This window comes from Manduca sexta, chromosome 28 (assembly GCF_014839805.1).
Source record: "Manduca sexta isolate Smith_Timp_Sample1 chromosome 28, JHU_Msex_v1.0, whole genome shotgun sequence".
Taxonomy (NCBI): domain Eukaryota; kingdom Metazoa; phylum Arthropoda; class Insecta; order Lepidoptera; family Sphingidae; genus Manduca; species Manduca sexta.
Window position 1 is genome coordinate 9,698,907 of NC_051142.1, and position 20,469 is coordinate 9,719,375.

Here is a 20,469-nt window from a genome sequence, read left to right on the forward strand (position 1 = left end):
TATAAGCCATCTTCGAGTATGATAATAATTGACAATCACAAAATATGACATTTGACATCGTTTTGATTTCGTCAAGATTGGTTATGATGTTTTTCAACGTAGGTGGTATTTTCGTAATTACACCAATGTTTGACTAATCCTAAAGTTTTAATATTTGCGTTTCACATTTCCATGGTACTTCTTTAAATGTACTATTCTAATATAATTAGATGGATTGTGTATGAAGCAAGTTCAGAGTATTGTTTCTTTTGAATAACGATTTCATTACATTGAGTGTAGATTTGTTACAGATTTAATTCCGTGAATTCCTAGTAGCCGATCACTACAGTAACTAAAAGTTGTCGAATAATGCTTCAAGTGGATTCAATACATCAATCATCATAATGGATAATCCATCTGTTGCATCGGTGCGTATATTTGACCTGTATGGAGAGAACTGCTCTAACGCACATTATTGTATTAATTGTAATGTTATACACTAAACATTTTATATTGAGGGTTAAAACAGTAAAAATATTCCAATTGTGTAATTATAATATATAAAAACAATGATTCAATATGTTTTGTACTAGAAAAATGTGGCAAAAGTATTGATAAATAACAAATTCTACATTTAGGACCAATCTCAAAAGAAAAGTCCATTCGATGAATTGAGCAGAGAGGAGTTAGCAAGCAAATGTAAGGGATTGCTTGCATTAGCCCAAAAAGCGAAACAAGCTAAGTCTGGTAAGCCAAAAGTGATAGCAAAATTTTATATTTTGTAGTATGCAGATGAAATATTTTTTTTTTTATAAAAAAATAATTTGTTAATTTATCCAATTCTACGGTATTCTCAATTTAAAAATTATAGTTTGTAAATAAGCTCATTAGTCAAGTAGCAGTTTATATTAACTTAAAGAAATTAAAGATCTTTGAATGTTTTCTTTTTCTGTAAAATCACTGTGTTGGTAGAACTACTCTCAAATCTAAACTGGGTACAGGGTACATGTAAGAAAAACAATAACAATAATTAAATTATAAGGATTTATAAATTACTTTATATTGTATAAAAACTTGGCAAAAAGTGAGGCCACTGGTTCCGTATGTATGTGTTGGTGAGTGTGTCTGCTTTACAAAGATCAACTAAATTGCTACTTGACACTTACTAATTCTTTAAAATACTATATAAATCAATATTACAATTATAAATATTGTTTTTTTTTTTTAGATTTACAGAATGAACTTGAAAGTTATAAATTGAAATTGGAACAATGTGAATCTGAAAAAAAAGCAAGTGCTGAAAACATACAAACTCTTCAAGAACTAGTGGATTCCTTAACTGAACAGAAACTTAACTTTATTACTGAGGTAGATGTAGCCCACAGTAAAGTTAAATCACTTACCAGAAAATGTGACAGTTATGAACAAGAGATCCAAAAGTCTAAAGCGGATATCATTATTAGGGATAACAATCTTACTGATATTTCACAGAAATTGTCTGACCTTGATAGTGAGATTATTTCTCTAAAAAGACAAAATAAAAGGCTTCTAGATGAAAATGAACAACTTTTAAATCAACTAACTGATATTGAAGCGAAAACTACTGAATTTAATAATATTGGCTTGCAACAACAGGAACAGTTGAAAATTTTAGAGGAAAATGTACAAAAAGGTATTTCCAGCAACTAATTTATTATTTTTTTAACTCCAATGAGACACAATATGTGCTAAAATTCCATATGGTTCAAATCATATGAAATTTTATTAGAAGTTTCATTAAATGTAGTATTTTAGATTGTTCAATAATGTAGCCTTTAGACACCTAATGTCAAACTTCACTTCTAATGAATTCAGCTAACAACCTAGGGTGTGAGAAAATAGAAAAATGCAATAAGTTTGGCCCTGCTAAGGTCATTTCGATTTACATCATCATAAAAATACTACTTTTTTTGTGCGCGTCTCCTATACATGGAATGCTAAATAACAAAGTGGTAAGAGTAGAGTAAAGTGTGCTTCTGTCAGAAAGAGATGCAAATGTAATAAGAAGAATGGGCCTCAATGTTATAATTATGAACACATCTAATGGCCTGTAGAAATTGAAGTGGCGATAGTGTAGTTGTGAATGAAACACACTGGCAAGATATAAGTCTGCAGGTTCAAACCCAAGGGCATGTTACTCTGACTTTTCTATATAGTTATACCATATATGTTTATTATTTGTGAATAGTTATAGTTTTCTTTAATAGTGAAGGAAAAAGTTGTAGGGAAACTTATATACCTAAGAAGTTCTTCATAAGAATTTATAGGTATGTGAAGATTACCAATCTGTACTAGGCCAGTGTGGTGGACTAAGTTCTAAACTCTCTCAGTAGTACAAGAAGCATATATCTAGCAGTTAGACAGTATATAATACAGGGCTGATATTATAAGACGAATTTTATGAAAACATGAATTCATGTAGGGGCTGCTATATCTATTAAATCACTAATGTGGAAGTGTTCATCCCTCACAGGTGCGGTCAGAACTGACTTGAAAAATTTAAATAGTAAACTATACTTAATTTTTTTGTCAGAAGTGTTTTTAAAAATGAATCGCCTGTTATGTGACATCTATGGGTTGTATCCTTGATGCTTGGGTTATTGACAATTTAATTAATTAAATACAGTTATTACTGATGAATTTGTTTCAGATAAAGATTATAATAAAATAATTGAAGAACTTAACTCTAAAGTAAGTGAATTAGAGGCTCAATTACAAAAAGAGCAAGAAAATAAAAGCACATATGAAATGAAAATAAAAGATATTACTGAAATGTATGAAACAGAAAAGGTGAAAAAAGAAAAAGCCAATATTAAACTAAGAAGTTATAAAGATAAAATTTTGAAATGTGCAGCATGTATTAACCAACTTAAAAACTCCAGATTTATTTTATCGAAAACTGTAAAAGAATACTCCGAAAATATTCCTAAATGGCAAAATGATTTAATTAAGGCATCTAAAGTATTAGATGAACAGTTGAGTAAAGTGAACACTGAAAATAGTTCTCTCAAAGAAAGACTACAATTAGCTGACGAACAAATAAATCAATTGACAGAAACTTTAAAATATTCCGAAAACACAAAAAATAAGATATCAGAACTTAGTAGTACAAACAATTTGTTACAATTAGAAATAATTAAACTTAAGGAACAATTAGACAAAGCAATTCAAGATAATAGTAAAGTAAATAAGGAGTTATCTATAGTATATGATGAATCTAAAGATTCCGCGCGGAAAATCGCAGATTTGTCAGAGAAGAATCGTAAATATCAAAAAGAAATAGATAAGCTTAAAATTGAAAATAATGATTTGTCTGATTCTTTAAAACGAGAGACTCACAATAATGAATCTAATACTAATTTACTACTGCAAATTAAAGCATTGGAAAGTGAAAAGTCTATTTTAGTAAAGGAGAAACTGAATGCCAGAGATAGTGTTTTAGATTTGGAAAATAAAAACAAAGTGTTGGTTGATCAAGTTACATCTTTAACAACAGAAATTCAGACAATTAATTCTCAACTGCAAAGAATTACTCAAGAAAAGTTGGTCCTAGAAAAAAATCATAAAGCTGATAAGGAAGGTGAAGTAAATATGTTAAAATGTGAAATTAGGTCTTTACAAGAACAATGTGATAGATTTAAGAAAGAATATGATGATTTGCAAGATCTTAATGGTATTTTAAGAGAAGAAGTAGAAACGCTAAAACTTTCTTTAGAGCAGCCTAAAGATGAGTGTGATAATTTATCAGATCTAAATGCATCTCTACAAGCCGATGTGGTAAAGTTAGAAACAAAATTAGCTGCCTATAAACAAGAAAATTCTTCTCTCCTTAGTGAAGTCAAGGAATCACGTAATAAAATAAAAGAATATGACTCTCTTCTTCTTGAATATGAAAATGTGAAATCGAATCTTTTGAGTTATAAAACCGAAAACAGTGAGCTTTTGAATGAAATGAAAGAAATTAATCAAGTTTTAAAGGAACGTGGGGAAGCCATATCCAAGCTACAAAAAGCTATTGCTGAAATGGAATTATTAGTAGAAACCCTTGAAAAAGATAGAGATAATGTTATACAAGATAAGTCCGACCTACAAAAGAAAATAGATTCTCTCGAAAACACATTGAAAAACGCCGAGCAAAAGACTCAAGAATCAAACGATTATACCAATCAACTAATTGCTGAGAGAGACAATGCTATGAAAGCATTAGATAGCAAGGAAGATTATATTGCCTCATTAAAAACAGAAATGGATAAATTGAAACAACAAAATTCAACTCCAACAGAAATTCCAATGGAAGATAACATGTCAACATCAACTATTTCAAAAGCTGAGGAATACGCTCGCATGAAGGACTTAGATGAAACCTTTGAAGAAAAGTATTATTTTAGATTATCAAAATGTTTTGTATATAAGATTTTGTAAATATTATAAACAATTATTTATTTTACAGATACAGTAAACTAAGAATATTTGCTTTAAAACTTAAAAAGAAATTGAATGAAACTGTAACTCAGTTGCAAAACTCTGAGCAGGATAAGGCGCGGTTGGAGAAGTTACTGAATGAAAAGGCAATATTAGAGAGTAAACTTGATGCTCCATTGAATCAAGATGTTATTGATGGCACAGATAGAGATGAACATAGCGGAAAAGATCTACAAGAAAAAATTGAAAAATTAACTGTTGCTCTTGAAGCAGCTAAGCAAGATTGCAGTGAATTAGAAAAAGTAAAAGGTATATAATATTATAAGTGAATTACTCGATATAAGATAATTAATTTATCGTCTAATAAAATTAATTATTCTTTCAGCCGAGTTAACAAGTAAAAGTCAACAATTAGCTTCAGAAATGGAGTCTCATAAAGTGACCAAAGATAATTTGGAGAAAGCCCGGCGTGATGTAAAGAAAAAAAACGTTCTTAGTCTTGAAATGGAAGACTATGAAAGATCTATGAAAGAGCTTACATCTAAAATGGAGGAAAATAAAAAGAAGATGGTGCAGGTAAGATAAATGAAATGTATAATAAAATATGTCATTACCTGGAAATTTAATGCATACTTTTATACAGATGGAATCAATAATAGATACCCAAGAAGCAACAATAATTGCAATGAAAACTCAAATTAAATTACTTGAGGAACAAATAAAAACCGAGGAAACACAATGCAGACATCTTAAAGAGGAATTACAACATGCTTTAGAAGAGATTAAGGAGAAAGACAATATAATATCTGTTAAAAATGGTATAATATCAAAATTGGAACAAGATTTGGAAGATGAAAAGCGAAAGAATGAGGAATCTGACATGGAACTGACTGCAGTACTAAGTGATAAGGAGAAAGTAATAATGAGTCTAGCTGAAGAAAAAGCAGAATTAAACAATAAAGTAAAAAGAATGGAATTCAAGTGTGCTGAACTAAAGGAAAACATACAAATTTTAAACATAGAGTTGGCCGATCTGAAAACTGAATATACAAGTTACAAAGTATGTATATATTTTTGAAATGGCGAGATGATTAATAAAGGTATTATTAGTTTTGTTTGTAATCACCTGCTTTATGATGTTAGGTACGGGCTCAAGCAGTATTACGCCAAAATCAAATGGTGGATCATAGTCAGGAAGAGCAATTGAAAGAGGAAATGGCTGCATTGAAGGCACAGATAGAAACATTAACCCTTAAATTAGCAACTGCTCAGTAAGTTTTTATATGAATTTACTTGTTTTGGAATGTTTTGGAGTTGTGTAATTCTTATATAGTTACTAGTAACCGATTTTAAAATGTCAAATTATATTTTTTTTTGTGTCTGGCTGAAACGGAAAATGAAACAAATTTTCCGTTTCTTATGAAGTCTCGGCCGAATTCGAAAATCCATTTTGGTATAATGCTTTAAATGCTTTTATTTTTTTCAATATTTATTTCTGATTTGCACATGACCATGTATCTGCAGGTGTAAGTTATTCCATCTATATGGAATATTTTATTAATGTCTGAGAGTCAGTCGTCTACAAGATCTTTTTAGAAGACTTAGAAAATGACTTGTTTTTGCAGCTAAGTAAAACTAGATATTACTCAAGACAAATAATTTTAAACTCATAAAAATTGCCATGGGGAGTTGTATGGAATAAAAATAGATTGACTTTTTCTCTTATTTGATTTGAAAGTATCTCATTTTCGATTTTTCAATTTTTGCAAACTGCCGGTCGTCGGACAAAAAATTTAATATTATATTAATATTCTAATAAAATAAATTATGAAATAAGAAAGTAGGCAGAAATTGTATATGTAGATAATAAAGAAATCAATAAATATTAGTTCATTTTAAGTTCTTGCGATGTTTGTTTCTTTTTTTACCAAATTTTTCACATGAGAAAGGCATGTGAATGAGTTTCGGTTTCGGTTGCAGTTTAGTAAATTTTTTACCGAAACCGAAACTAAACCGAAATTGCCAGTATAGGGCAAAAACGTACCGAACCCAAGAACGAAATTTCGGCTTTAAGTTAATAATAATAAATTATTCAAAAAATAAGAGATTTTATGGTTTTATGATTTTTAAGAGCATGAATTAATTTATTCTTTATCAGAAACCTCTTTTTATCCACGCCACCCTCATAAGTGTTTGTGGAAAGTTCACAAACAGAAAACGTAGTAAACAAATTAGTTAAAAAAAATCATAGGGAGCAGTTAGCTGAACAACGTTCGGAAACTGAGAACGGTCGGAGGCGCGCGGCTGAAGCCAGCAACGAAGCCACGCGCGCACAACAGCGCACTGCTCGTCTGCACACGGACCTCACTCGCCTGTCGCAACAGCTGGAATCCGAACGAGCACAACATAAGCTACAAGTATGTGCATACGACACATTATAGACACAAAGTCGGTAGCTCACACGTATTTAACCTGCTTTTATACTACCAAAAAAACTTCTTAGCTATGTGGCCTCGGATCGCGATATATATTCTTTGACCTACTTTAAGAAACTAAAATTTCTACGTTTTATTTATTTTAAATTAGGTATAGATTAATTATTATTATTATATACTTTCCGCAATAAAAATTAGCCTATGTTCTTCCCAGGGTCTCAAACTATCTCCATACCAAATTTCATCGATATCCGTTGGGTAATTTTTGAGTTTATTGCATTCAGACAGGCAGATAGATACCGTAGGACTTTATTTTCCTAATTCTTTTTATAACTTTTTAAGAGGAACAGTATCGTCATACATATTTGTTGCGTAACTTTAACCTTTTACGCAGCGCTTGCAACGGAAGCTCTCAAAAGGAATAAATCTTCTTATTGACGCTACACTCCTATTGGTTATAGCGTGATGTTTTGTAGCCTATTGCCTTCTTCGATAAAAGGGCTATCCAACAGTAATCCGAAATTTTTCCAATTAGAACCAGTAGTTCCTGAGATTAACGCGTTCAAACAAACAAATTCTTCAGCTTTATATAATAGTATAGATTTAAGTTATTTCCGCTACATCGAACATTAGTCTGCATCCTCTTTTTATTTCTCTCGTTTGTCTCCAATATTTTATATATATTGTTATAGATTTCTACACTCACACAATGTTATAAGACACAAATCAACGAATTAGAGACCAAACTTCAGAAAGAGACGGAAAATTTGAAGAAGCAGTTGATGGTGGTTCAAAACGAAAACACAACAGTTAGTGCACTTGGCATGTCCCAAGAGCCCCACAACAGCCACTATATGCTACCCGTCATACCGAAAGATGAGAATAGCGATGGAGAAATGGACATCAACGTTTCTATGATACCGAGAGAGGAGGGTGAGGTAAGATGAATTAGAAATGATTTTGTAACATAATATTTTGATGTCTTTATTATAAAAGTTTTTTTTTTGTAATTGCTTTTAATGACGAGATGAGCTTGCCATTCGCCTGATGGTAAGCGATACGACCGCCCATAAACAGTAGGAACACCATCCAACGCCTTGAATTATAAAGTATTGTTTGGTATTCTAATGCGCTCGCCATCCAGAGACATGAGATGTTAAGTCCAATAGTTACACTGGCTACAATGTCCTTTAAACCGGAACATAACAGTGGCTACACAGTTGCTTAAATAGAAATAGACATTACGGTGGTACCTACCCAGGCGGACTCTCACATTATGACTGACCTACCACAAGTAACCACCAGTACGTTCACGTTACAATGAATGTTGGGTCTTCCTTCATTTATTTTTCGAAGTAGATGTTCTTGGAACTTCTTGAGCCCGTGATAATGGTTTATATTGTTTCGGCCGTAATCTATAATATCCGGTCAGCTATTGTAAGTGTTTTAAGTGTTTCTGTTAGTGCTTTGATGTGAAAATATCCTTATTTGAAGTGGTGATTCATAGTAATTTAATTTTTCTTCTCCCAATGTTCGTCAGTTTATGTTTATTCGTGGTATTGTAAATGTTAACAAGTAGAAATGCAGATAACTAGAGCCGTTAATTAAAGCATTATTGGAAACATGTCGAAATAATATTTTGTACTGATTAGTTGATTAGATACCCGTGTTTCTTCGAAAAACTTTTAACGTGACCTACAATATATACATTAATTGGCGAATTCTTCATTTATATTAAAATACCATAAGTGTAATAAGTTGAAAAAATCTGCGCAATGAATTTTATTTGTATTGAATTGCCGGTTAGTTTTAGTTTGTTTTATAAGTGTTTTATTATCTATAATGAATATTATGAAGAAATGATTATTTTAAATATGTGTTTTATAGCTAAACATACATGTGTGTTTAAATTTTAAGCACCGTGATAAAGTATAAAGGATACCGTAAATATTGGATAGTCCTTTACCACACATAAGCTTTGAAAATATAGCCAAACGTGTGCTCCCTGAGATTCAATATAAAAAAATTAACTACGTGTTACATTCATGTACCTAGATAATGCATAACAGTGACGCCGTGCAGAAATTACACCACAGTTAAATGCCTTAATTTATGGCGGTTAGAGAAATTCGTAAGGTACTAATATTCCAGATAACATTTTGAGCAATAATTTTTTTTACGGAACATTTTTAATGGGTTTACAAAAAACGCTCTATTTTTATAGGGTTCTGAATCTGCCCCGTCGCCTCCGCCGTCGAAGTCGTACATGACAGCTGCGGGTAGCAGCCGCTCGCCGGTCCCTCTTGAAAGACTTCTGGAGGAAGGAGTGCCTGATGACGAGGCTCTCGACACCGCATCCCTAGCACTCACGCCTGAACAAGAGATATCAGATTTAAAACGAAAATTATTAGCGCAACAACAGAGGTATTTTATTTATTGTTATGTAAGTTTAGAGCTACCATGCGTGCGGTAGAAATCGGGCGGTGCAATATTTTGACCTTGACCGTTATACTTCGTGTGTTAATTGCTATGCGCGCATCGTAGGGGCCAGTCATTAGGTACGTGAGTTGAAGGGAGGATAGTTTATTTAGCTACGTCTCTCCCGGCTGCAATAACAATACAGTTGAAGTTTTCAGTTTTACTTATAAACTTATTTTAGCGTTAAGAGGTGCTAAGGGGTGCTTAAATAGCTGTCACAAACATCACCAGTTTCCTAGTTTAAACCTTATTAAGAGGCAAGATGGCGGGTTTTGACTTACAGCTCATCGAGTAAATTTGTGTTTTAACTAAGCATAGCTTTGCGAAATATTTGTAAGTTAGACCTATAATGTGTAACGTGCGTGCGGCGCAGGGTGAAGCACGTGACGGTGCTGCTGTCGGAGTCGGAGCGCGAGTGCGCGCGGCGGTGGCAGCTGAGCGAGCTGCTGAAGGCGGAGCTGCGGCGCGCGCGGCGCCGACCACAGCGCGCACAACGCGGAGTACATGAAGAACGTCACGCTCAAGGTTCCACCACAATGTATTCTATGTTCTGTGTTGAGGGGCGCCTATTTCCGCACTTGGCCTACGACCTACTATGGTAGGTCGGGTTGTTGTACGTGACGTGCCGGCTATGGGTCTAACCAGCCTAACTCCTTCCAGAAGTGCGGGATCTTTCTGGTTCCTACACAGGCCTTTCGGAGTGACCCCGGTGTACCACAATATATTAACTTTCCATTGTTTTCCTCTAGAACTTTGTTCATTTCTTTTACATACGTTTGAGAATCTCGAAATACCTATATACAGATTTTTATATATATTTTTAATTTAACTTACAAAAGAATTAACTCTAAATTAATACTGCAAAATTATTCAATAAAAAAAAAAACATATTAAAACAAATATTTGTTACTGTAACAGTTTTTGACACTGCCGCCGGGTGACGAAAGAGGGCGTTTGGTGCCGGTACTCCAGAAAATTTTAACTCTGACACAAGAGGAGACGCAGAAAATACAAGCCATAGCCAAAGGTACACGAACATATTTGGTTTCGCACTGTATTCTAAAATAGCCTAATCTGAAAGCAATGTTTGCCTGAGAATCGATCCCTCCATAAGATAGCGCTAGTAGATATAAAAATTAACCGGAATTATTTGTGCAATATGTTTGAACATGTGTATTGTGTATTGCGCCGACTCCACATAGGAGTGGTTAACTGGGCAGGTGAAGGAGGAGTTATGATATTGTTTTAATAATTCGCAGGTATGGATCCAAACCCAGGCAAAGGCTGGGGAAGCTATCTACCATGGCCGGGCAGCAAGTAACCAGCAATATAGACGCATATTGACATTATCTGTGATCAAAATTTTGACATACTTTTATTTTTTGTAAATTTCCGATTTGTCACGGTATTTAACTGTATAAAAGTATAGAGATTTTAATTTCTAAATGTATTTGATATAAGTTATTAAATTCTAATATTATTTATATTCATATAGATATTAGAATATAAGTAAATGATGGGTTCGCGTTAATACTTCCCGTTTATCGTAATTTATAACTGAATTCGCTTTTAATTCGAGATTTGCGTATAAGTAACCCAATATTATAATAGAGGCAACTCTTGTTTAATTTCAACTTACATATGTAGGCTGTTAGATCCTTTTAAACATTACTTACTTTAAAGTTGATGCACAGTCTAATATTTTACAGTATAAAGAAACTCTCCAATATTTTTTTTGCCACTTCCGTATATACATTTTCCATTTCGAGTGTCCATAAAAAAATCCAAACGTTTGATAGTAATTATTGAACAACTAAGTACAGATAAGAAAAGGTCTAGGGAACATGACCTCGTTATAAGCTACTATGCTTACATGCACAAGGGAGCTAATGCATATATATGGGTTGAATTCGCGAAATTAGAATATCTTATTAATAGAAATTATTTTCTTTTTAATCTGTAAGAAAATTATTATAACAGGATGTGATTATTATCGAAATTTCCGAATCACGTTCTGAGTTCATGTACATTTCATATTAATTCCGCTAATATGTGATTCATCTATCCTTGTCTTATTAATGAATGTTTGTTAGGGATTAACGTGTGAGCTGTTAGCGACTTTTAAAAAAAAATTTGACACATAGATAAGCTACCTAAGCTACTATTATTTCAGTAAATTACAATTACGCAGGCCGCGCCCATACCATAAATAATGTTAATTTTACTTATTTTTTTTAGTTTTTTGCGTACACTAAAGGAGTATTACCGCGACCGTATCGAAATAAAATAAAATTGTAATTATCACAAATATACACGATTTATAATTATTTATAGTTCTAGTTTCTAAATCATTTTCTATAGCCGCTATCATTTCTTAATTGCAATAAATGATAAAACTGGTAATTATTTTAAAAATGACATTTGGCATTTTTATCTAAATTACGCAACTTTGATCAATTATTTAAACGAGTTGCAAACATGTAGATTACATAATGGATTAGTACTAATTGTTAGACTTGTAAACGTCAGCATTATAATAATTTTGTGCGCCGGGCATTTTGAACATGAACATTCCGTTATAGAATTAATAAAATTAGTCCTAATGGAAAAAGTTATTACTCAAACTTTATTAGTACTACACTTACCTACGTAGCGTGATTAATGTAGCTTAATACAAATTGTACTCATATTACATACTTCCAGAATACCTGACTTGAAACATCATTACAAATGGTTCAGTTTCCCAATTAAACATTTTGTACTTATTTTTTCGTTGCATCATGGTGCCAAATTAATTATGATTACGTAGGTAACTGAAAGCCGGCTCATCCCTTGTTTATCATATTTTTGACATTCTTCAAATAACTTTACATATCGATAATATTGTTATGCCTATTATGTTATTATGCGTTATAGGAAATATATGAAAACTAGAAATTGTATACAATTCTTAAAATTAACGAAAGAACAAAACTTGCCTAAAACGAAAGATGAAACCAGAATGAAAATGCCTTTTCATTATAGTCCTCGATGGCATAATCGGGTCACATTATGAATTGCTTTTATTTGTCACCGAAATGAACTTATTAGGAAAGGTCCCTATCGTGGTAAAAAATTATTACATCAATATACCCAACCGAATGGGTAAAACTATGACGTAGCTAGGTAAGGAAGGGTCCAGGTGCAAGAAAACAAACTAAAATGGTGCCATAAAAAGTATATTGATTCAAAATTTTTGGAAGATTGAACACCGATAGGGATTTTTTGCTGTACTCAGAATTGTTATAATATATTGAGTTTTATTTAATACTTAAAGTCTTGACACAAACAGTGCCCACATTGCAAATTTTTCGGATATCAAGGAATATAATCAATTAATTTCGCATCACTTAGATTTTGTCTCGCGGAAATTCTATCTGTCTCTAAATTTACTGCCCATTACATTACGGAGACTGGCAAAGTAAACCCCTATTTCCATTACACTTTTGTTTATTATCAAGTAAGTAAGTAAATAATTAATATAGACTACCTTGGTGATCTTATAAATTGTACGTATGACCTACTTAATTCAAGATTAAGTAAATTTATGGATTTCAATATTGTTGCATACTTAATTGACGGCATAAGATGTATTTATATATTACGAATAATTATATACCTATCGAAATAAAAGCTACATAAATAAATCTGTCTTTTATTTACTCAATGGTAAATAAGGTTTGAGTAGTAGAAGCAAGTTTGAATATCCTTTGCCTATACAAAAGACAAACGTGATTGTAAGATTATGCCCGTATCAAACTGTTAAACAGTTTAGAATACTGTTTCCTGATAGCTCATTGAATCGAGTGACTACAATTTATTATACTCGCCGCATACATTATAGCGATGTCGTGCAGAATTAAATAATAAGTATCCACTTCGACCGTCTTGCGTCTCCGTGATGCAGACAATAGAAATAGGTATATTATTAACCATTCATTCCATTCATGTTATTAAATGTTGCTGAATTATAAATTATATGATATAAAACTATAAACTTTCAAATAGTCGTCATAAGTATTTAATTGCTCGTGGTTACGAGAAATATTCCTGAAAAAAAATATTCAATAGTATTACATTACATAATATGCAAAACGAAATAGATTTTTATGAAAAGGGTTAATTGCGGATACTAAGGTGTAGCTGGCTGGTGCATATTAACCTATCAAGAAAAACACGCAGTTTCCGGTTTTTGAATAACTGTATGAAATTTGGTCATAAATAATAGTATTTGTACAGTAATGCCAAATATTAAACCTCAGTAAATATAATTTACATAGATTTATTATATTGTTTAATTGGATTTGTAAAATTACAATAAAAATGTATGTCATTTGATTTTATTGATTGCATTTCCCGGGTAAACGAGCTACGGCGCATGCTCGACAAGCTCTCGGAAAATTCGTCTCTGCGGCTGCAAAGGTGAGCTCTTCTTATAAATTTATTGTTAAAAGTGCTTAATCTTACCGTTATTTTTTAAATAGTGTGTTACAATCGTGCTTTAAGGTTTTGCAGATCCGTTAGATAGTATATTTCGCAAAATTTGTTCTCAATTTCATAAAGGTATGCGTATAAATGCTACTGCCGGCTTTATGATATTTAAATTACGCAATATTTTTTTTAAAATAAGGCAATATACTAACAATTATATTTTAAATTGTAGCCAGTTTCTAATAAATTATCTGAAATAATGAAATCTGTATTTCACTAACTTGTCAATAATCGAAAAACGTGAAATGACATAAGTAGCTAAAAAAATGTAATCTTGTCCAAACATTTCATTGTATATTTTTTCTCATAATATAAGTAATTATTTTAAGTAGCTACATATTGTATTTATTACATAGTCGATAACACTCTTTGCATAAGCTAGCCATTCACGGGTAAAGTAAAATGTCAGCTGTCTTGGCAAAATCCTATTTTATTAAAGAAAATAATTCATAATAAGAGAGACTCAAGTATGCACAAGATGGACGCAATGGAAAGAAGCCATGTGCGTTGGTCGCTTATGCTACGTAATGCGACATGCGATTTCTAATTTTGAAACATACTATTTACAAATACATAATATGGTTAGAGGCACTTCTATAGATCACATCTTCTAAATTTAGAGTGAATGCACTCTGTGACAGTCGATACAAATTAGCACATTATATTTCTGCACTTTCTCCAACCTTGGCACTTACATTTAAAATTAGCAGAGTAATAAAATTTAAAAATTGTAAGTTTTGTTTATAAAAGTTCATTATAATTCATGTTTTTTAGATTTTGATATGTTAAAATATAATTATCAGCATCCCAAATATCCGTTACCCTATAGCCCTAATTATTATCTTTGCATAAATGTCGGCAGCGTACGTAGCGTACGTTCATTTCCTTTATACTTGTGTTTATACTTTATAGGCGGTGGTGATCGTTTGAGGTGACCCAATTGTCCGTTTGATTTTTCTTATTCTGCTACACTCATTAGCAGCAATGTATGCGAAATTTTTAAATGCATGCCTTTATATAGTATTATCTTTTAAACAAATTGTTTCGTGTGATTGTTTATTCAAAAGTTATCACGTTGTATTTGAATGCATCTTTATGAAAATGGATGTAATCTGGTACATGTGTTTTGCCATGATATTGATCGAAGTGTGCAATATTGCGCGCAGGAACCGAAGTGAGCTATTGTCTATATTTGGAAGGATAGGTCTGCTGTATCGATGTCCCGGACGTCCTATGTCTCCTGTGCGCACGCTCGGCCCGGCGCTCTAGGGTGCCGGAATATTGCGTCTATGTAATTCAGTCGTATACTTGATTTGCTCGGTGCATTATCGGTGCAATCGTAAGTAAATGTAGTGGTTCATATAGTATATAATCACACCTAGGTATTTGAAGAGACTTAACAGTCTAGTGAATTTCTTTTATTACATACACTTTGCGGCGGTGTACCTATACACTTGATATTAGGTAAAACGTGACTTAGTAGAATTGAGAGTGCCGAGCCGAGATTTTCCTTGCGCAATTTTGATTTCGGTTTGCAGTATTCCAATTACGCAATCTGCTATTCATGAACAATTTTTCAGATTGTCTTATTCGAAGCTCATATTTTTTGTAAACTTTATACATTCTCTGTATAGGGTCTTGTTATATTACCTTACAAATAATGAATTGCTATTGAATCACAAATTCGGTCTGCCCGCAGGTTTGCATTTTTTAATTCGCATCTCCGACATAAGGATGGGTAAGGAGAAGACTCATATTAACATCGTCGTGATTGGTCATGTGGACTCCGGCAAGTCTACCACCACGGGCCATCTCATCTATAAGTGCGGTGGCATCGACAAACGTACCATCGAGAAGTTCGAGAAGGAGGCTCAGGAGATGGGAAAAGGCTCCTTCAAGTATGCCTGGGTACGTACACACTTATAACATAGTGTCAAGGCGTCGATTTTTCCTATAATGAGGAGCTTATCCTGTAGCATAGAAGTTTCAACAAAAAGTAGTTAAAACAAAATAGGGGAGTAATTCTTCTAATTCAAAACAGATTATACTTATTAGGTTACGTATTCCGAGGGTCACCAGCACATTTTATATACCTTAGATTTAAAATTGTAATCTTATCTAACTAACGATTAGTTGAACCTTGTTTATAAATTAATTAATGGGATTTGGCTGTTAATTAAATTCCATCATTATTAAAAATGGTAGGCACCGATAAGTAGGTACTTTACGCATGAATTGTAAAGAGCTCCATTGAAATAGTTAAAATCTATAGGTGTTGGACAAGTTAAAGGCGGAACGTGAACGTGGTATCACGATTGATATCGCTCTGTGGAAGTTCGAGACTGCGAAGTATTACGTGACTATCATCGATGCGCCCGGTCACAGGGACTTCATCAAAAACATGATTACTGGCACGTCCCAGGTAGGTAAAAACAGTTAGGAATTGACTTAGTCGTTATGCCTTCAAACCGCTTTCCCAATCGTTATAAAAAATTAACTGAATGTTTTGTGATGAAACGCAACACACCGATAATTAAAAGGTCAATGTAGCATTTCCTCCAAAGAAAATTGTATTTAGACATGGCTTATCAGTAAGTTAAAAAGCGCAGTAAAAAATATGTTTGTCAGGCTGACTGCGCAGTATTGATTGTGGCCGCTGGCACTGGTGAGTTCGAAGCCGGTATCAGTAAGAACGGCCAGACCCGCGAGCATGCGCTCCTCGCCTTCACTCTGGGGGTGAAGCAGCTCATTGTGGGCGTCAACAAAATGGACTCCACCGAGCCACCTTACCACGAGGCTCGCTACGAGGAGATCAAGAAGGAGGTCTCATCTTACATCAAGAAGATTGGTCAGTATATGCGAATTTCTTTAGATCACAAAAGCGCGCTGTGTTATTACCAATTGGAGCAGTTGCGAAAGAAGTTGAGTTATGCGGTTTATGAGCAAATTATTGCAAGGCCGGTTTGTGGTCTAAAATGTATCAAGTCAAAGATAATTTAAACATCGGGATAGGGGGCGCCATTATTTTTGTTATATACGTAAGTAGAGATACATAATAGTTATTTCAACAACAATAAAGGCTTTTGCTACCTACTTTCTCTGTTATTAAGGGAGTTAGGAACAATATTGTTTTTCAATTAGGTGCGGTATTAATGTCAGTAAGTATGCATATATGCAAGTACGAGCATTGCCGGCTTTCTACTCAGGGGAGAGCAAGTCTCAAAATTTTGATCTAGGAGGAGCGGGGTAGCGGTAGAAAATTTTTAAATAGGTAGGGCCCTTAGTTGAACTCACGTACATACACATACATACACACTTTTAATTTAGAGGTGGAAGGGTCAGCAGCTCTTTCCTACTCCTCCCCTGGCGATGATTATGTTTACAAGTTATCAACTGTAAGAATCTTGACTGTGAAAATAAATACGCAACATCGTGTTCAGTAGACTTGAACGCAATAATTTGTTACAATTAGGATACAACCCGGCGACGGTGGCGTTCGTACCCATCTCGGGATGGCACGGCGACAACATGTTGGAGTCCTCCGACAAGATGCCTTGGTTCAAAGGTTGGACCATCGACCGCAAGGATGGCAAGGTCGAGGGCAAAACTCTCATCGAGGTTAGCGAATGTTTAATACTAAGTACATTATGGTGCATTTAATGCTTGCTGCGATTGATTCAAATCAACATGTTCTATAAATTGATAACCACATTTATTATTAGGCTCTTGACGCGATTCAACCCCCTTCGCGGCCCACCGAAAACCGCTGCGCTTGCCTCTTCAGGACGTATACAAGATAGGAGGCATAGGCACCGTGCCCGTAGGTCGAGTTGAGACTGGCATTTTGAAACCTGGTAAGTGAATGTTCTTAGAACAAAGATCTTTGTAGTCTTATAAGGGCAAGCTACATGGAGCTGGTTTTCTAACAGGCATGGTGGTGGTGTTCGCTCCGGCCGCAATCACCACTGAAGTGAAGTCCGTTGAGATGCACCACGAGGCGCTGCAGGAGGCCATGCCGGGAGACAACGTCGGCTTCAACGTAAAGGTATGTCCTCAAATCAAGACAAAGATTTTTTAGGCTGTTTACACACGTAAACAACCAAAAAAACAAACAAACTGCAACAGTCCAGTTACAGTTTCCATAAAATTCGAGAATAATGCCAACGATTTTATCACAGAACGTGTCGGTGAAGGAATTGCGTCGTGGCTATGTGGCTGGAGACTCGAAAAACGCTCCGCCTAAAGGCGCTGCTGATTTCACTGCGCAGGTAAGGCGTATCTTTGAGGCGTATTTAGTTGATTCCCTGAGCGAACTTTATTTTTATAATTTTTTTAAAAACAGTGAAATATGAGTTAAATTTGATTTATTGTAATAGACCCGTTTTTAAGATTTATATCCAAATGTAGGTATATAAATCGATTAGAATTTCTGTCATATAAAAACCTTTTAGGACATGTCTTTTTCTATTATTTTTATTCTTTTGTAAAACAAAAAGAGGTAGGTATTTTAGCTAATTTTCTCCTCCAATACTATGTACATGTATACAAATTACGCATATTTGTATTACGTAAGTATAGCTACATAAAAATTCAAAAAGTTTTTTTTATATTTTTTCAATTAATTAGAGTAAGCCGCTACTGAGCGGTGTTAGTTCAAAAATCTATTTCCGTTTTGATCGCACGCGAATTATACCTAAATAAGAGCGGTGTTAACGTTACAAAACTTAGGACAGAACTCGTATTTTTTCTTGTCCCTGTTAAGAGAAAAGGTTTATTGGGATTACGCGGAAAAGTTGGTGTTTCTTGGCCTACGGCAATCTTGTGTTAAAACAGAAACAAACCTGTTAAGTACCTCCTTCAAGTCTGTTTTCTGCTAGTATTACCGTCCAGGTCGAGTTGGCTAATTCTACTCGTTCAGCTCATTACTTGCATAATACTTACTGCGCAGTTGGTTCGTTGCAAAAATAATTTAATACAGTTTTATTGCCTAATACCTACGTATTTACTTATTACTTATGTAATTATTTCAAGTATTACTAAATTCCTAAAAAACAAAACATTCCAGTTTTCTAAATTGGCTATCAACGGTTACGTAAAAGACAATCTGTTTGAAATACCTGTGCCCTCATTACTTCGGTAATCGTTAACAACTTGACCCAGCAGGCGGCACCTGAGCGGAGTGCGGGAGGCGGAAGTTTCCCGATCTACCAATTGTTCGGTCGATAGGTCGTGGCCTCGCGCGCGCTTTCCCGTGGACATCTACAAGCGATAGGTCAACTTGCTTGCCGACTGCTATACTAATAATAGTTTTTTTCTTACCTAACCTGCGTCGGATACTATGCAGTTATTTTTTTTGGTTCAAATGCTTTTTTTTGTGGAAGGCGAAATATGGGTTTATAATTTATATCAACATTTGGATAATTATGATGTAAATGATGTAGGTGATTGTGCTGAACCATCCTGGTCAAATCAGCAACGGGTACACTCCGGTGCTCGACTGCCACACTGCTCATATTGCTTGCAAGTTCGCTGAGATCAAGGAAAAGTGCGACCGTCGTACTGGTAAAATTAGCATTTTTGATACCCAACATAATGTTTTATTTATGAATTATTTTTTACGAGTATTAGACAAGATGTCTTTGTAAGTACTATCAAAACAAACAAATATATGGGAATGACATATTAACGTAGCAAAAGATATGCCATATGACATTCCCATATTTTTTTTTAATTAGCAATTGTAGAAAGGCATCTTGTCTAAAGCCCAAGAACAGACATACAAAAACTGAATTATTAACGATAGGTAAAACAACTGAAGTGGACCCGAAGTCCATTAAGTCTGGCGACGCGGCCATCGTGACGCTCGTGCCGACAAGCCGCTGTGCGTGGAGTCGTTCCAGGAGTTCCCGCCGCTGGGACGCTTCGCCGTGCGCGACATGCGCCAGACCGTGGCCGTGGGCGTTATCAAGGTTTGGATTCTTAGCTCTCAACAAATATTTTCTGTATGTGCTGCTACGCTACGTTTCCATAATAATATATTTTGTCATTACAGAGCGTCACGTTCAAGGAAGTGACTACTGGAAAAATCACCAAAGCCGCGGAGAAGGCCCAGAAGAAAAAATAACTATGGGGCTCTCTGAAAAAAGTGTTGCATAAAGTAACCATCGTCTTATTGGCAACACCATCGCCAAATTCTTCTGTCCCTTTTAATGTGTCCGCTCCCAATAGTGAGTCCTGTTCGAGCCCTGCCCAGCAGGCTGCAGCCAGCACAGCGCCGCGTGAGCCGCAGCCCTCCCGCTCGATGGTTACTACGCATCGCGCACGCCCCCTCGACTCCCATCGCCACTGTGGACTCCTCGTGTACGACCCCCCGTAGCGCCTTCCCTACATCGGAGCTTCTTCACTGGTGACATCATGCTCGTCTCCTACATATGCATTTATCATAGCACGATATTCTTAAAGTTAGTTTGTTTTAGTTATGCTTATGTGTTAAGTTTATATTATATTTGTGATTATGTTAGGCGTAAGTTACTCTCCAAGTTTGAGTTTCCGTATCTGAAAGCTCGTTATGTTCTATTTTTCCATC

General features: G+C 34.5%; 2 protein-coding genes across 2 annotated transcripts; both read left to right on the forward strand.

Moving 5' to 3' along the window:
- Nucleotides 1-66: 66 nt before the first annotated feature.
- LOC115445124 (GRIP and coiled-coil domain-containing protein 2) lies at nt 67-13,039 on the forward strand. The gene is given in 15 exon segments (XM_030171227.2): nt 67-407; nt 618-726; nt 1,208-1,651; nt 2,669-4,394; nt 4,469-4,749; nt 4,826-5,016; nt 5,084-5,500; nt 5,584-5,711; nt 6,692-6,857; nt 7,568-7,813; nt 9,100-9,299; nt 9,727-9,819; nt 9,821-9,878; nt 10,272-10,380; nt 10,613-13,039. Coding segments are annotated over 15 exon segments (4,254 nt in total). The 5' UTR covers nt 67-383; the 3' UTR covers nt 10,675-13,039.
- A 2,105-nt stretch (nt 13,040-15,144) lies between these two features.
- On the forward strand, nt 15,145-20,142 carry LOC115445125 (elongation factor 1-alpha 2). Its single transcript, XM_030171236.2, is given in 13 exon segments — nt 15,145-15,222; nt 15,583-15,791; nt 16,156-16,305; nt 16,512-16,731; nt 17,356-17,501; nt 17,606-17,639; nt 17,642-17,737; nt 17,813-17,928; nt 18,062-18,151; nt 19,325-19,445; nt 19,687-19,752; nt 19,755-19,852; nt 19,936-20,142. Coding segments are annotated over 12 exon segments (1,383 nt in total). The 5' UTR covers nt 15,145-15,222; nt 15,583-15,617; the 3' UTR covers nt 20,008-20,142.
- Nucleotides 20,143-20,469: the final 327 nt, after the last annotated feature.